Source organism: Argopecten irradians, chromosome 12, assembly GCF_041381155.1.
Source record: "Argopecten irradians isolate NY chromosome 12, Ai_NY, whole genome shotgun sequence".
Classification (NCBI taxonomy): domain Eukaryota; kingdom Metazoa; phylum Mollusca; class Bivalvia; order Pectinida; family Pectinidae; genus Argopecten; species Argopecten irradians.
Genome location: NC_091145.1, coordinates 27096911 through 27110987, shown reverse-complemented (window position 1 = coordinate 27110987; position 14077 = coordinate 27096911). Strand labels below are relative to the sequence as shown.

Sequence of the window (14077 nt, the reverse complement as noted above, 5' to 3'; positions counted from 1 at the left end):
ATATTATTAATTTAAATATTGATTTTTTTAAAGATCAAAAACTTTCATAAATTTTAAGGTCTCAGGCATGCATATATTTGCTGGATGACAAAAAAATCCTGCGATAGAACGAATATATCAAAACAACAGATAATTTTAGAAGATGGGAATAAGCATGCTGGCTAGTGGTGTAAATGGGCTAATTAGTGGCTAAGAGACGGGCAATGAATCATGAGTTTGGTCGCAACTAATGCAAAATTAATGAGATTTGTAAAACTAATATGATGATCTTTATGTAACAAATGTCTTAGTCTACAAACCTGGATGCCTGAAGTGCCAAGCAGCAGTGTAGATGTATACTATTTGTAAGCGTGTTGCAGAGCAAAACAGAATTCTAATAGTGTCGCTAGATAATGATGAAATGATGATTAATTTTTTGTGTATGAAATGTAATTAAATAAACATTTGTGTTGATTTGAAACTAACACAAAATTCCACTGTAATGAAAGTATAAACAATAAACCAACTCCCTGTTAGTCAACAGACGATTAGCCTAATCAGTGATCAGTGAAATTTTCCTTTATCATATGCTGCAAAATCATAACATCTTATCTAAAATGGGCAAGGAAGTGAAGAATAGAGTGCATATGAAATCTATCCAATTTGTATACAAAGAAATATTTTTCTTGAGTTAAAAAAAATATCTTCTTAGCCTTATCATTTTTTGTAACAACTGAACCATTTTTACATAATATACGGTGCCCAAGTTTTCTGTCAGTCAGTATTTTCTATTTACGGCTTGAACGTTTACAATAAACATTGATTGGAATTCGACAAAAAAGACTTGAAATAAATAATATAAGGGGTCAGACGGTTGGACAGGGTCATCATTTTACTCTGCATATCTGCCTGTCTCATAGAATAACCATAACAACCATATAACAGAGAACCCACTTCTCTGTTCATCTGATTTTCTGAATTCAGTAATAACCGAAAACATAGATACTAGTTTTACACACAACATCTATCTAAATCTGTATTTGTAGTCCTTTGAATTATCTGAAACCATTATAGCGAATCCACTCATTCGACGACCACTCCCAGATCTATATATTCTCATTATTGAAGCTCACTACAACCGGTGGACTCGAGACATACCACAAAGCAGCAAGGGGGGCCAGACATGCGTTCAATGCCACAGTACTAGTTTGTGATGCCCAATAGGACTCGATTATGGAGAAGGTACACGGATTTAAATATGACCTCGTGAAAATCTGCCATAAATCGTTTGTGATTCTGGAGATACCTATCCACGGTTCCATGTGAGGTTCACACGTGACGGATCATTTCCTGGCGTTCTTGCAGACGATATGGCGTTTGAACACGTCTTGTGGCAACGGTTCTTAACGACAGTGATTATTTACGGTAAGTTTATTGTGATTACATACATGTAGACATCAAATGTGTTCTTGATGATCAATTAGTGTTAGCTGCTTCGGACAAGTTTTGTAGAATTCCTCAAACTTGAACACATGTATTAAGTCAAAAGTTGTCATATTTCGCTATCAGAGGCGCACATCGCAAGCCAAAAAAATAGCCAACAAACATAAAAACTAAACATAATACAGAAATGAAAAAGTTGTTATTTAACTCACTTTATGAAAAACGATATGCTACATGTAGATAACGATTATCCAAACCAATGTTTCACTAATGTTAAAAATGATAAAACTATTATCAGACGACTATGTGTATGGATGTGTAATAGTCGATACAATTATATGAAATGCTAGTAGTATATACCGCAATATTAGTCTTCAGAATTAATGTTATTTAGTTATTTGGGACGCAAAGTTAAACCGTTAGCAAATATGAAGGTTTAAAACAATTTGATATTGTTGTTTGATATATTTGTACCGAGAAATTTACAATTTGCAGATTACATTTACATGTATCATGTCTCCCGCTCTTAATGATGAATAAATCCTGCCACGGTTGTTAATGCTTTATTCTGCATAGCATTGTTCCTAGTTTCCCCAAGCCCCTTGTTTGATTTAACATAATAAGACAAACAGCTGCATTTACAAAGGTTGTGTAAAGTAATATTCCAAACATTTTTGTCGTTTTCATCTGAATTATTAACTTATGACAATATTTATCGTTAGGTTTGTTCGTGTTTACTGGAAAGTTATAGTCAACTATGACAAATTTGTTAATTTCAGATTTTATTCCGTGTTACTGATGTTTATAAAGAAGCATTATAATATACATTCTCACAAAAAAGATATAATGTAGATATCTTGAATAATCAATATCGATTCAGAGTTCTTAAATATCATGCATTCAAAAGTACCTTCATTAAATCTATGTATCTATATAATGATAACTGTATTTGTTTCGGAGTCATATATAATTTATACATGTATACGTTTCTACCACAATATGTGGTTTCATTCAACTCTGAGGACATTGAATAAATATTGTAGCTGTTGATTAACAATTTGTTTATATTACACGTGGTATAAACTCTGCACGCATTCTGATTGGCTGACACGGTGAACTTTGACCGAACTACTTATTTTTCAGTGTCACGTCATCATTGTCAACGTCATCAATAATCAAATGACGTCATTCTATGTTCTGATCGCCGCTTGACGTCCAAAACCGCTGTTGGAAAGCGTATGCGTCGTGGTCATTGTGTCAAAATACGTGACGTTTTCATACATGTTTAATTGACTTTTAGTACTAATAATACATCTTGACGGGTAAGAATTTTACTGATGAGTTTCGTAGATTTAACGTGTATGAAATGAACTTGACCTTCATGTTAATGGCTTGATGATTATTTGGCGGGAAATAGACAATGTCGTGTCGTGCGAATGTTTTTACATGTATATATGTAGTCCGACATTCATTGAGTTTTATTTTCTGGAAGCAACTATGATGCTTTGAACTCAATAAGACGTTAAATGAGTATTATTGAACCCTAAAGATATTCCTAATTAGAGGAAATTGATATCGATGGATTCTTTAGCAAACGATGACTTTTGAATACTAATTAGTGTTTTTTGCTGATAAAAATATTACTACACCTTATTTGCATATTTCAATAAACACACGTTGCCGTATCCTTGCCGTATTTCTATCGGCTAAAACAAATATGATTGTGGTGGAAACAGGTCACACTACTCGTGGTTGTTGAATATTGAATTTATTCCACATTCGTAAGTTATTCGCTAAAGCTCGTGTCTTTTATAACTTTGAATAAATAACTAACGTGTATGGAATAAATTTAATATCCAACAACCACTCCAATTGTGTAACTTCTATGTGCAAATTACATCATAAGGGTGTGTATATATTTATAATTGGGTTGATTTGTTTAGCGACCTATTGACCTATTGGCAGCTATGGTCATTCAAAGACATGTCTGGCTAAAGTGGTAAAGGAAAGCATAGTTACCCAAAGAAAATCACCGACCAGCGGTCAATACTTTCTAATTCCATCTACAATTTCGCGAAATTCAAATTTTCTTGGGGTAACCTGTATTATCTAATCAGAGTCAAAATTACAAAGTGCGTTTTATACGTAAAAAATAGCTACATTTTAAGTAACGTTTCATGTAAGGCTTCCATCTCTGTTTTTCAAGATTTCCAATTTTAAAAAAAAAATGTGTATATTGAAATTCGTTGCATTAGTGACTTAATTTTGTCGCTACAATTGTGTTGTTTTAATCGCATTAGATTTCACAATTGTCTATCACCTCTTTATTTCACTTTATTATTTCATAGATCGCATTCTTTTTAAGAGAATATATACGAGATACCATCCAAAACCTCTGCGTTTGAAGAGAGTGTTCCCAAATCTATTAAACGGCTTCGTTCTCTTGAGAGACAAGCGGCGATAAAGGTACATCATATATGAACGACACGAGGATATATTTAATAGAAACCGCACTTAAGATAAAATCGAGAGTATCTTGACGATGATTGAATTTCTAACACACAGTTTTTGTTTGGCTTTTGCGATAAAATCCAGGGCGCTTCAGACTCTTTAGCATTACGGCGAACTCATAGAATCCGCGTATAACCAAGATGTGATGATATGTTAGTCATACCATTGTTTTTAAAGCAAGGATTTCATCACAGATATCTGTTGTTGGTAGATATATAGAAAATGTTGGGGTAAGGACTATGTCATAGTTTAACTCTTAACTTGATGATCATGATCCGATTTTTATTTCTATCCTATATGAAACCAATATTTCCTGTAAATTTGTAAACAATACAGATTTCAGTAATCTCGACAAAGCGATAAAAATACAAGAATATTGACAATTTTTATTGACATTGTTTCCACAGGTGAAATTTCTTTTAATAAATTCAACTGATATTTTCCATCCAAATCTCACTTAAATTGTACCCAACTTTCAAGTTATCTACCTTACTTTGTTGCCAGATATGTACCTGGGAAATTACCCGAGTGAAAAATATGCATGTGATTATCGAGTAATAATCAGATAATTATCATGTGATGATCCCATTATTGGGGACCATGTGGTTACCAGGTAACTGCTCTCTGATTTTACAGCAAAAGTTATTTACGTGATATCAAGTAATAACCGGGTTGTTTACCTTGCAATGTAGCAGAACCCACATTACCCCCGATAGGTACACCCGCCTACCGAGAGGAGCGATTAAGGTAACTGTGTAGGAGTTGATATAGGCAAAACGAATCCGCTCAGAAAATAGACAAAACGTTAAATTCCTAATTGAATCTCTGTAAGTACCATCGCTAAGCATTAATTGCTGCCCAGACATGGAGGTGCAATCGATGAAGCATATTATACCTAATCTAACAAAGCATATTGTGTCCACTGTTGTTTTATCAGATTTTGAATTGACTTTGAGTGTGACCATGGTACCGTTCTGAAGCCTTCTTTCGTTTATAATGTTGCTTGTGGATGTTTAAAGATTCGGGTTACTAACTCACTCAAGACTTTTTAATAACCATGCAAGCGTTATGCTCTCCTTACATAAGATATGACAATGGTACAAGCTTTTTGTAAACGTTGATCACATGTCCCATTCAGGCCTGTTAAGCAAGCTTGTTTGTAACTCTTTGTCGCCTGGTTGGTCGTATACCCAGTAGCGATATGGAACGCCATGGTGGCAGCTAATAGAACACAGACTTAACTTTCTATTACACGGAGCTTAATACGACAAGGGACAGGATAATCATATAGATCAATAGAGAGCCGAGATATTACATGCGCTACATTTAATGTGAAGTGTCCTCGCAAATTATTACATAAATTTAGCTGTCACAATGACCTTGATATTACATTTGTTCTCTGCAAAATATTTATTTAAAACTGATTTTGAAGAAAAATAATGAATGTAAATAATTTATAAAACCAATCGCACAATAATATCACAGACAATGCCCTCGACATTAATGTGATATTGGTATGGTTTAGATACTGTTAAACATGAAATGTTCGTTGTTTTTGTTGAACATATTAATGGTTTTATACAATAGACGGCACTATGAAATCAATTTAAAATGAATACCTTACGAAATTATCCAAATCCCGAAAGTACTCATGGTTATTTCGTGTGATCGAGTATACATCGAAATGATTTATGTTACTTTGGAGACGGTCTTGAGAGTATCTATTAAAGTGTACTGATGCACTGATCAGGTTTATTACTGTAATGCTTGCATTGATGTTTCGAAGGGACTAAAGAAATGGCCTCGATATCGTTTATGTTATCGTAAACGTGGCCTTGACATAACTTGGCATTACATATATTAAAATAGTATATAACTCACTTTCATACTGATTTTCCTAGCAGGAATAAAGGTCTACACAGGCTTGTTTACAATTCATGTTATAAAGCTAGTATTAACGAGCAATTACATGACTCAGAAGTATTGCAAAATATTTTCGATCAACATGTATTTCGATTGTTGGAGAAACGTCATGTGACAATTCAGTACATTCTGACGTTGAGATGTAAATAAAGATGATAGATAAATCTAAAACGTAAGCAAGTCGGCGCTATGCCGCTTAACCTGTCTTACCATTTTACACATTTATCAAGGAATCACGATGTTATCCAAACTTAGCATCCATTAATGTCATGAAATCAATGGATAAATTTAAGTAACTCTCCCGAACATGCGTTGTTGATAACCGGTACCGAATTGCATGTAACTTTGTTGCGTAAATTCGTCAATATCTCATCAGCCCGTGTAGATACATATAAACACCAACTGGGAGAATCTCATTGTTTTAAATGAGGGAAAGTGTTAGTGACAATATGGCGTATAACGACTGTGAAAACTAATGCAATCAATATAACTGAATATGGAACAAGTCATCAGTTCTACTACGAAGTCAATGATCCAGAATAACCTAACCGTTAACAATGTAATCAGGCTTTGATATATAAACTAGGCCTTTTTTAAATGTGTTTTGGTAAATGCTTTCCAAAGATAAGGCAAAATTTCTTCTTAAAGAAAATATGTTTGTACATATGATATTGAGTTATCTTTTTCGACGACAATTGAAATTTTTCGTTTTTCACGAACCATCTATTCCTCATGCCTTATTATGTTTTTACCTGTATTATATAAAGGTTGTCTCCAGCCTGTCCTGCAAAGGTAATACATACGTAAGATTCAAAAATATTTGAATGATTTATTGTCTTTCATAACTTGTATATTTGTTTAATAGATGTTAGAAGCAAAGTGATTTAGAATGAATACAGATTCAACAGATTCATATAGCGTAGAACGTGTCATTTCCCATTAAAGCTCCTATCCTGTATGTATGTTAAATGTGTATGGCGAATTATGCTTATAACGAAGTACATGTAACTTCATTGGTCCTTAGAGGTTAGTTGTAGTGTTTTAATCCATTATGAATTTTATTATTTTTTGTTAAAATGTACATTATTCTTGAATTTTATTTTTGATTTGTTAAAAGAATAGAATATTTAATAAAACGTTGAGTTTAAATCAACTGATTTATGTAAAATCGAATTTGCCACATTATTCTGAACTGTTAATTGTCTAGTCGTTTCACTTTGTTATTCATCAAGATGGTCACTATTTATGTATTTTTGATAGAATGATACACATTGAGTATTGATCTTTGCTCCTATTTATAGGCTTTCATGGGACATCAATTTTTAGTTCATTATATCTGCATTTTGCTTTGAAACCAATAAAAAAAAGAATGGAAATGTTTTTTTGTGTTATATAATAGAATCCCCACAGCGGGATTTTAAACTAAGGATTGCCGTGCATGTCAATATCACTCCCAGTGTGCTGTAAATCAAAAATGTCTTTCCGTTTCCTAACGCACATCTTTAGGTAATATCATATTAAAGTATTTTAACACAACATGCCCGGATAAAGAGCAAGAATAAAACCATTAACAAACAAGCCATTAAATAAATGATATATCAAATATTCAGTGTTTATTTGTACCTGATGTATATATATGTATATATGTGATGTATCTATAAATAACATTTTCTGTCTTTTCAGTTCTTGTTAGGTTTTGACTGTGACGTCATTTCTTTGCGAGCGCAACATAACAGTTTGTAGTGAAAACGGAATGCGTTTCGTTCAGAAAATGATGACGTCACAATCAACACCCTTCCGCAAGGGAGATTACTTGTAATTTGCAAATACGTAAAAAAAAGAAATGGTGCTTATATTTGGAATAGTGACATAATCTTATATCCAGTACGTGTTAAGACCATTTAAATGTTTAAGCCGTCTAATCAGTCATTAAATCCAGTTATTGCAGGTGCTTATTATTTCATGTCATACAGTACAAAGCAGATGATATCACAAATGTTGATGACAAAATACAATTTTCACGCGGTTTACAAACGAACCCTATAGCAATTAATGTTCTTCATATTTTTGCCTGTGTATATCCAATTTCCTAAAGCATGGTGCTATGTTAGATACATTTCGATCACGCTGACGATATTAGGTTTCCTCTTGCGAATTGTCAATAATTTGGACAACAGTTGATGTAAAGTGATATAATCTGAAGATTTCGACTAATGCATTTTCGCTGATTTCATCGCTATTTTGAAAAGAGTGTTAAGCTTAATATATACATATATTGATAACGAAAAGTGCACCCCCTTACGGCAGCGACCCAGGAAGTTAAACTATTAATAAATATACACGATATAATTGAGAATTGTCGACAATACAATTAATGATACAATCAATGCTTATACCAGTATAACAAAACCCGAGGGTAATCTGCAGGAGGCAAAAACTTTGCGAACTAGTTTGCAAGGAGAACGAAGCGAGAGAAAAAAAATTAAACATTTTATTGACCATACAAATGTCAAGCATTAGACATTGGCTACACAAGTCTTCTCTCTGTTAAAAAGAAGAATGAAAGATTCCAAAGTAGTAAGCGTTGTGCTCTTATGAACGGTATTTACTGTTAAACTTTACATTAAAGTTATATGCTCCATAACTGGGCGAAAATATTTTATATCGGGGTTTTTTCAGTAAACATTGAAAACCACAAATCTTAATGAATTAATCTGTGGAAATAATTAAGACACAGAGAAACATGTATGACGGATTTTCAACAACAAATAGTTTATTCACTGTAAAAATTATTTTTAAACTTTGTGTATGTTTAAATGAAAAACATATCTGCAGAAGTCACTTTTACAGTGTGAAATGAAACTGATTTTAACTGTTGTTTTGACTGTGTAAAATTAAAACCCATGTAGTGTCAACTTCTTATCTTACAATTTTGGTAATTGTTGGTAATGAATACCATAATAATTGCTTTTCTTGATTCGTGAGTACTAGTATGAACATTACGGCACATGTAATCTTACATTTAAGCTCGGGTGATAAATGAACGATCATGCATATAAAGAAGCTCTAATAATGTCCGAGTTATTGCCGTTAATAATGTTAATGATGATCTATTGGTCCCGTACCTTCATTACTTTGTAGATTGTTGACGTATTTCATTAATATTCATTTCGCATATAGTTTTAATGCATCACAACCAGCTTCCCGACTATAAAGAACTTAAAAGTCATACTTTAACTAAACCATTACACAATCAATATGAATATAAACCATGTGGATGATAAATATGGCAATATGACGGAGATCAATGCAAGATAAATGTAAATATGTATAGTGTTGTCTATTCAGTATATTCATATTACAGAGTTATCTGTCCTTGTGGGTAGGTATTGATTGTGACGTCATGTGTTTGCGAGCGTTACATCATACTTTTCGGAGAATACGACGTGAATTGCGCTCACAAAATAATGACGTAACAACCGGTACGTACCCACAATGGAGTTAACTCTAGTAATATGCAAAGACGGAATAAATGCTATTGTATTTATAGAATCGCTTTGTATTGTGTCTTATTTTGAGGAGGATGTGTTATTTCGTTTATCTAAATCCTTCATATTTGGTGTATTAAATGTGGTCTCCATTGTAAAACAAAAGAAGTGACTATATTTGGGATTTAAACGTTAAATAATATTCCTTGAACGCATATTTATTCTTAATTTTGTCTATGAATGTCTTGATCTAATTTATTGTGTTGACATTCAGTTGGGAATATAAATTTCTTGTAGATTTGTATCAAAAAGGAGATTATGAAATAGTTTCCTCGCAGAATTAAATTAAATTAGAAAAAAAAACAATAAAGAAAAAACAAAGATGTACAATATATCATTACGGAAACTTAATGTAAACGAGTAAAATACAATAGATGTTATAATTTTTTATTTGTCGTCATTACTGGTACTTTTATCCACTTTTCCTAGAAGTTGCTACATCCCAGTAAAAGCAGACAAACGAAAACGACAATTTAGGATGAGAAAAGTCCTGTATTTTATAGTCTCGGCTATATCGGGATCCGCTGGTATATTGATCCCAGTATGGGTGTCTCATTATTGTCAGCAATATACCTCCAAGTCACCTCTTTATGTGTTTTCTACAGGATCGGCGTGCTCACTTGTTAGAGCCAATGGATGTCCTGAAGACAAGATAGGGAGAGTTATTGCCTGCTTGACCAGTCCGGTTGACCAGCATGAAGAGTCGAGCTCAGTGCTATTATCTGGCCGAGACGTTGGGGCTATGGAAAAGTACTGTCGGTAGGTAGCGCGCATGAATACGGGATGAGGAAGGAGATTGTTAGAGAAAAGGCGAAGACTTATATAGACACATCGCCTTCGTCGCTTAATTCACTAGAAATTGGCATGACAAGGTAATTAAAAGAGTCTATTGATGCAAACTGTAGCTGATTTCCTATATCCGACCAATTATGGAAACACGCTTTTTTTCGTTGACCCCAGAGCCTGGTTTGCACTTGACCTACTTTGTTAAGGAATTTAAGACTAATTATCGGTAGTCTAGCCCCGCGGCGACATAATGGTTATGGAAATATGAATACATTTTCAGGAACTGTCGCAGAAGCTATTCAAATGGCATCATTATTTAGGTTGAATGATCTCAAATTCCTATTTTTGAATTAGCTTAAGTTATGTAGCATGTAACTAGAAATAGGAATAAAAACAATTATTTTCATATATGAGGTTTTACATATTGTCTCCTACACAACCTGTAATTTTTTATGGGCAGCAAATGAAGTTGTATCTGTAATATGTATTGAAATATATCATTATCATATACAAAATGATCAATTGCCGTCATATATAGTTACTATTTTGTATTTTTATAGAACTGGAGGCTCTGCCGGTATGCTAAATTGCATTACCAATTTGTTTGATAACTGCACGAAAGCAGACGACAGACAAATCCTTATCAAGTTTGTGGACAGAAAGAGACTGAATGCCACATTTGCGCTGTTCTGTGCAGATTTGGATGGTAAAAGACAGTAGTTTGTTAATATTCTGGGGGGGCTTTCTGGGTCGATTTTACATTTTTGAATGAAAATCAAACCAGTGATCCATTATATATAATTGTTTTCGACATTCTACATTAATGTATTTCCATGCAGTTTGTAGATATCATGATATTTCTTTATTTATTTCCTATGATTTTAAAACTTTTATCATATTATTAAAGGTTGAAAATCTCTTTATGATGCCAGTTGAGTAAATGGATTAATACACAAATTAATGTAGGAGAAATCCCCACAACATTTTTCCAGATCATCTAAAAGTCTCTCATATTCTTTTGATAACAACGCTACTTTGGTTTGATTTATATTAAATGCATTTTCATTTAAGGATGACATTAAAAACCAAACCTTTCTCAGCTTGTGTATATCCGTATTTAATCACATAATTGTTCTTGGTTATTTTATATGAGACCCAAATGATAACCATACTACTTATTCAATTGTGTGACGTGTTTTACAGTATATAGGTCCAACAGCGGATGTATTTCCGCCCAGGAAGCGATTGTTCACGCCTGCCACACGGATGAGAGGAAAACATTGGCACCCCTCAGACCTATTCATTTGGTTTGTAGGTAAATGTAACTTTTTTCAGAATTATTTCATGGATCTGGAAACAATTATGTTATCAAGTAAAATTGGTGGTCAAATGGTTTTTTATTGTAATATTCATTTCTATATATTCAATTGTATATTTTATTGCATATAATTATGTTCTATAAGAAGAGGGTTTTTATAGGATTAACCTGTTGTGCAATTCCTATTGTCATATAACCAGGCAATACAATATTCTGAAATGAAACACTGATATCCTAGTATATTCATTGATTTCATTGCTTAAGAATATATTTTTACATAAGTTTTACTTTTGTAGAAATTTTGAAATGGCATATAAGTGCAGTACAGAACCGGTTACGAAAATGTGCGGCCAAAAGACTGGTGACATCATCGGGAACTTCCTTCGAGGAATAACGCCCCCTATATGTTATGGACACGAGTATCGAGAACCGGCATCTACAGCGCATGTTAGCACTGCATATCACAATCCCATAATAGTCGTCATCTTTGCCTTCACTAAGTTGTTTATTCATTAACTAGGATATGATGACGTAGTAAACAAAGGCCTGTTCAAGACGGAAATTGTGTCGGAATGTATGGGACTTTATCAGGCTAATGGTCATATCTTACTTACATGTTGAATCAGGTTGAAATTATCTTTCTTTGAATGTTTTGCCAACGAAGGTATCAAAGATTTATTGAGAAGCATCCTAATTGACCGAAACTAACTCCAAGAAGAATGTTACATCTAGTAGAGTAAAGTGTAACATGTTTTAGGTAATTTCTCTCATTTGCTTTCCTTTACAAAATGTTCTAAATGTTGTTTGTAAATTGTGTACTATATGTATAAATTCGCGTTTTCTAATAAGCGGGGTCTCCAATTCGCGCTATATCGTTTTTGTTACATGTACAATGTAGGTGCATTCACTATTTATTGATTTTCTCTGGGGTCTTGACACCGCGCTTTGAAACAAATCGCGAACATAGCGACATAGAAATCCCCGCCTAATAAAAGCACTTTACAGTGTACATAATGGATTAATGAATGAATTCAATAATAGTTGATTGGAAAATAGGAACCAACCATTTTCCAACCTGATAAGGTTTGATTGTCAATTGCCCTCATATGTGGAATGCTACGTAACTGCATCTATATAAGCATTATTTGGCTTCCCTATTTTGTATATATTTATGAGCTAGATATACTTTACTATTGGTTGAATGCCTACGTCACACACCTTTTCTTTCTGTATGTGCTGCGTCATACGCTTATTGTCTAAATCGTGATTGACGAATTATTCGACTTTTCATTGTTTCAAATTACAACATCATTATCAATATAAATCATCATCAAAAGCTAATTATAACATAATCGTCAAAATAAACCATTATAGCGAATTGCGATATCATTATCATTAAAAATCATTGTTCAAATTATAATATTACTGTCAATAAACATAATTGTAAATCATTATATCATTATCAATATTTATGATTATATCGAACTTCTATATCATTCCTTAGGTAGTCTAAATCATTAGTGTATATATTAGTCTGAATGTTCATGGATAATGACCATGATAAACATGTATATCCTTGTTTAAAACAATGATATTTATTTATTAAAATCGGAATAAAGAATCACATTTAATAGCATGTTATCTTTAAACATTTACACATTGGTAACGTCTTTTTATTTACAACATATCTGTAAAAAAAGAAAATGTCTGAGTATCACGATATGATTCGAGATTCAGGTTGTTTGTTTGTCACGACAATATTTTAAACAATAAAATCAGTATTGTTTGCATATATCCTAGTTGGTTTTATGTGGATTCCGCCTGTCTAATTTCTTACTTTATAACTTCAAAGTAGGAAACAAACATTGTAGCATCTTTGTTTTTTTTTTCATTGTTTTCGAGGAAAATGGGTTGGTGGTTGATCTAAATAGGGTGGAAGTGCGTTTTTGCTTTACAAATCAGAATCACAAATCATGAAATACTCTACAAGTCATCATGTTAACATACTACATCTGGACGAATGGTCGTGTCTGTGGCTAACAACAACACCATCAAAAACCTTAGATCTGTTTATTAACACCATGGATTCGGTATTAACATATTAGAGAGTTATCGTTTCTAACGAATGGATATTGATTATGACGTCATGTGTTTGAGAGTATAACGTCAGAGAAAACGACGTGAGTTTTGCTCACAAGACGATGACTTGACCAATAAAGTAACTCTTTAATAATATTTTCACGAAGTGTTTTCTAATACCCGGTTTCAATACTCTTTGGTACGGCTGCTGATTGAAACATGAATACATTCGTGATATTTACAATTAAGGTTTACGACCCGTTTAAGCTACAGTGTATACACTAACTTTGTATAACGCGCATAAACACATCAGAAATACTACAAAACTAAAACTTTTTGACAACAAGTAAACTGCGCAGTCATCAGTATCGTTTAAATGAATCATATAATTTATCTGATCGATGCAAATTTAAAGGAAATAGACTAAATAAAAGGAAATCGATTATACAGAGAAATAACGATACCACAGAGTTTAAGTATCAGTGGCCAT

General features: G+C 33.0%; 1 protein-coding gene across 2 annotated transcripts; it reads left to right on the top strand.

Moving 5' to 3' along the window:
- The first annotated feature begins 921 nt into the window (after positions 1 to 921).
- LOC138336755 (uncharacterized) lies at positions 922 to 13289 on the top strand. Of its 2 annotated transcripts, XM_069286309.1 has the most exons (5): positions 922 to 1404; positions 10010 to 10163; positions 10751 to 10896; positions 11394 to 11505; positions 11805 to 13289. In XM_069286309.1, the coding sequence occupies exons 1-5, from the start codon at positions 1350 to 1352 to the stop codon at positions 12022 to 12024; spliced, it is 687 nt and encodes a 228-aa protein (XP_069142410.1). In that variant the 5' UTR covers positions 922 to 1349; the 3' UTR covers positions 12025 to 13289. The 2 variants fall into 2 exon arrangements, with proteins under 2 accessions (XP_069142410.1, XP_069142409.1); XM_069286308.1 differs by lacking the exon at positions 922 to 1404 and having other exon boundaries at positions 9677 to 10163.
- Positions 13290 to 14077: the final 788 nt, after the last annotated feature.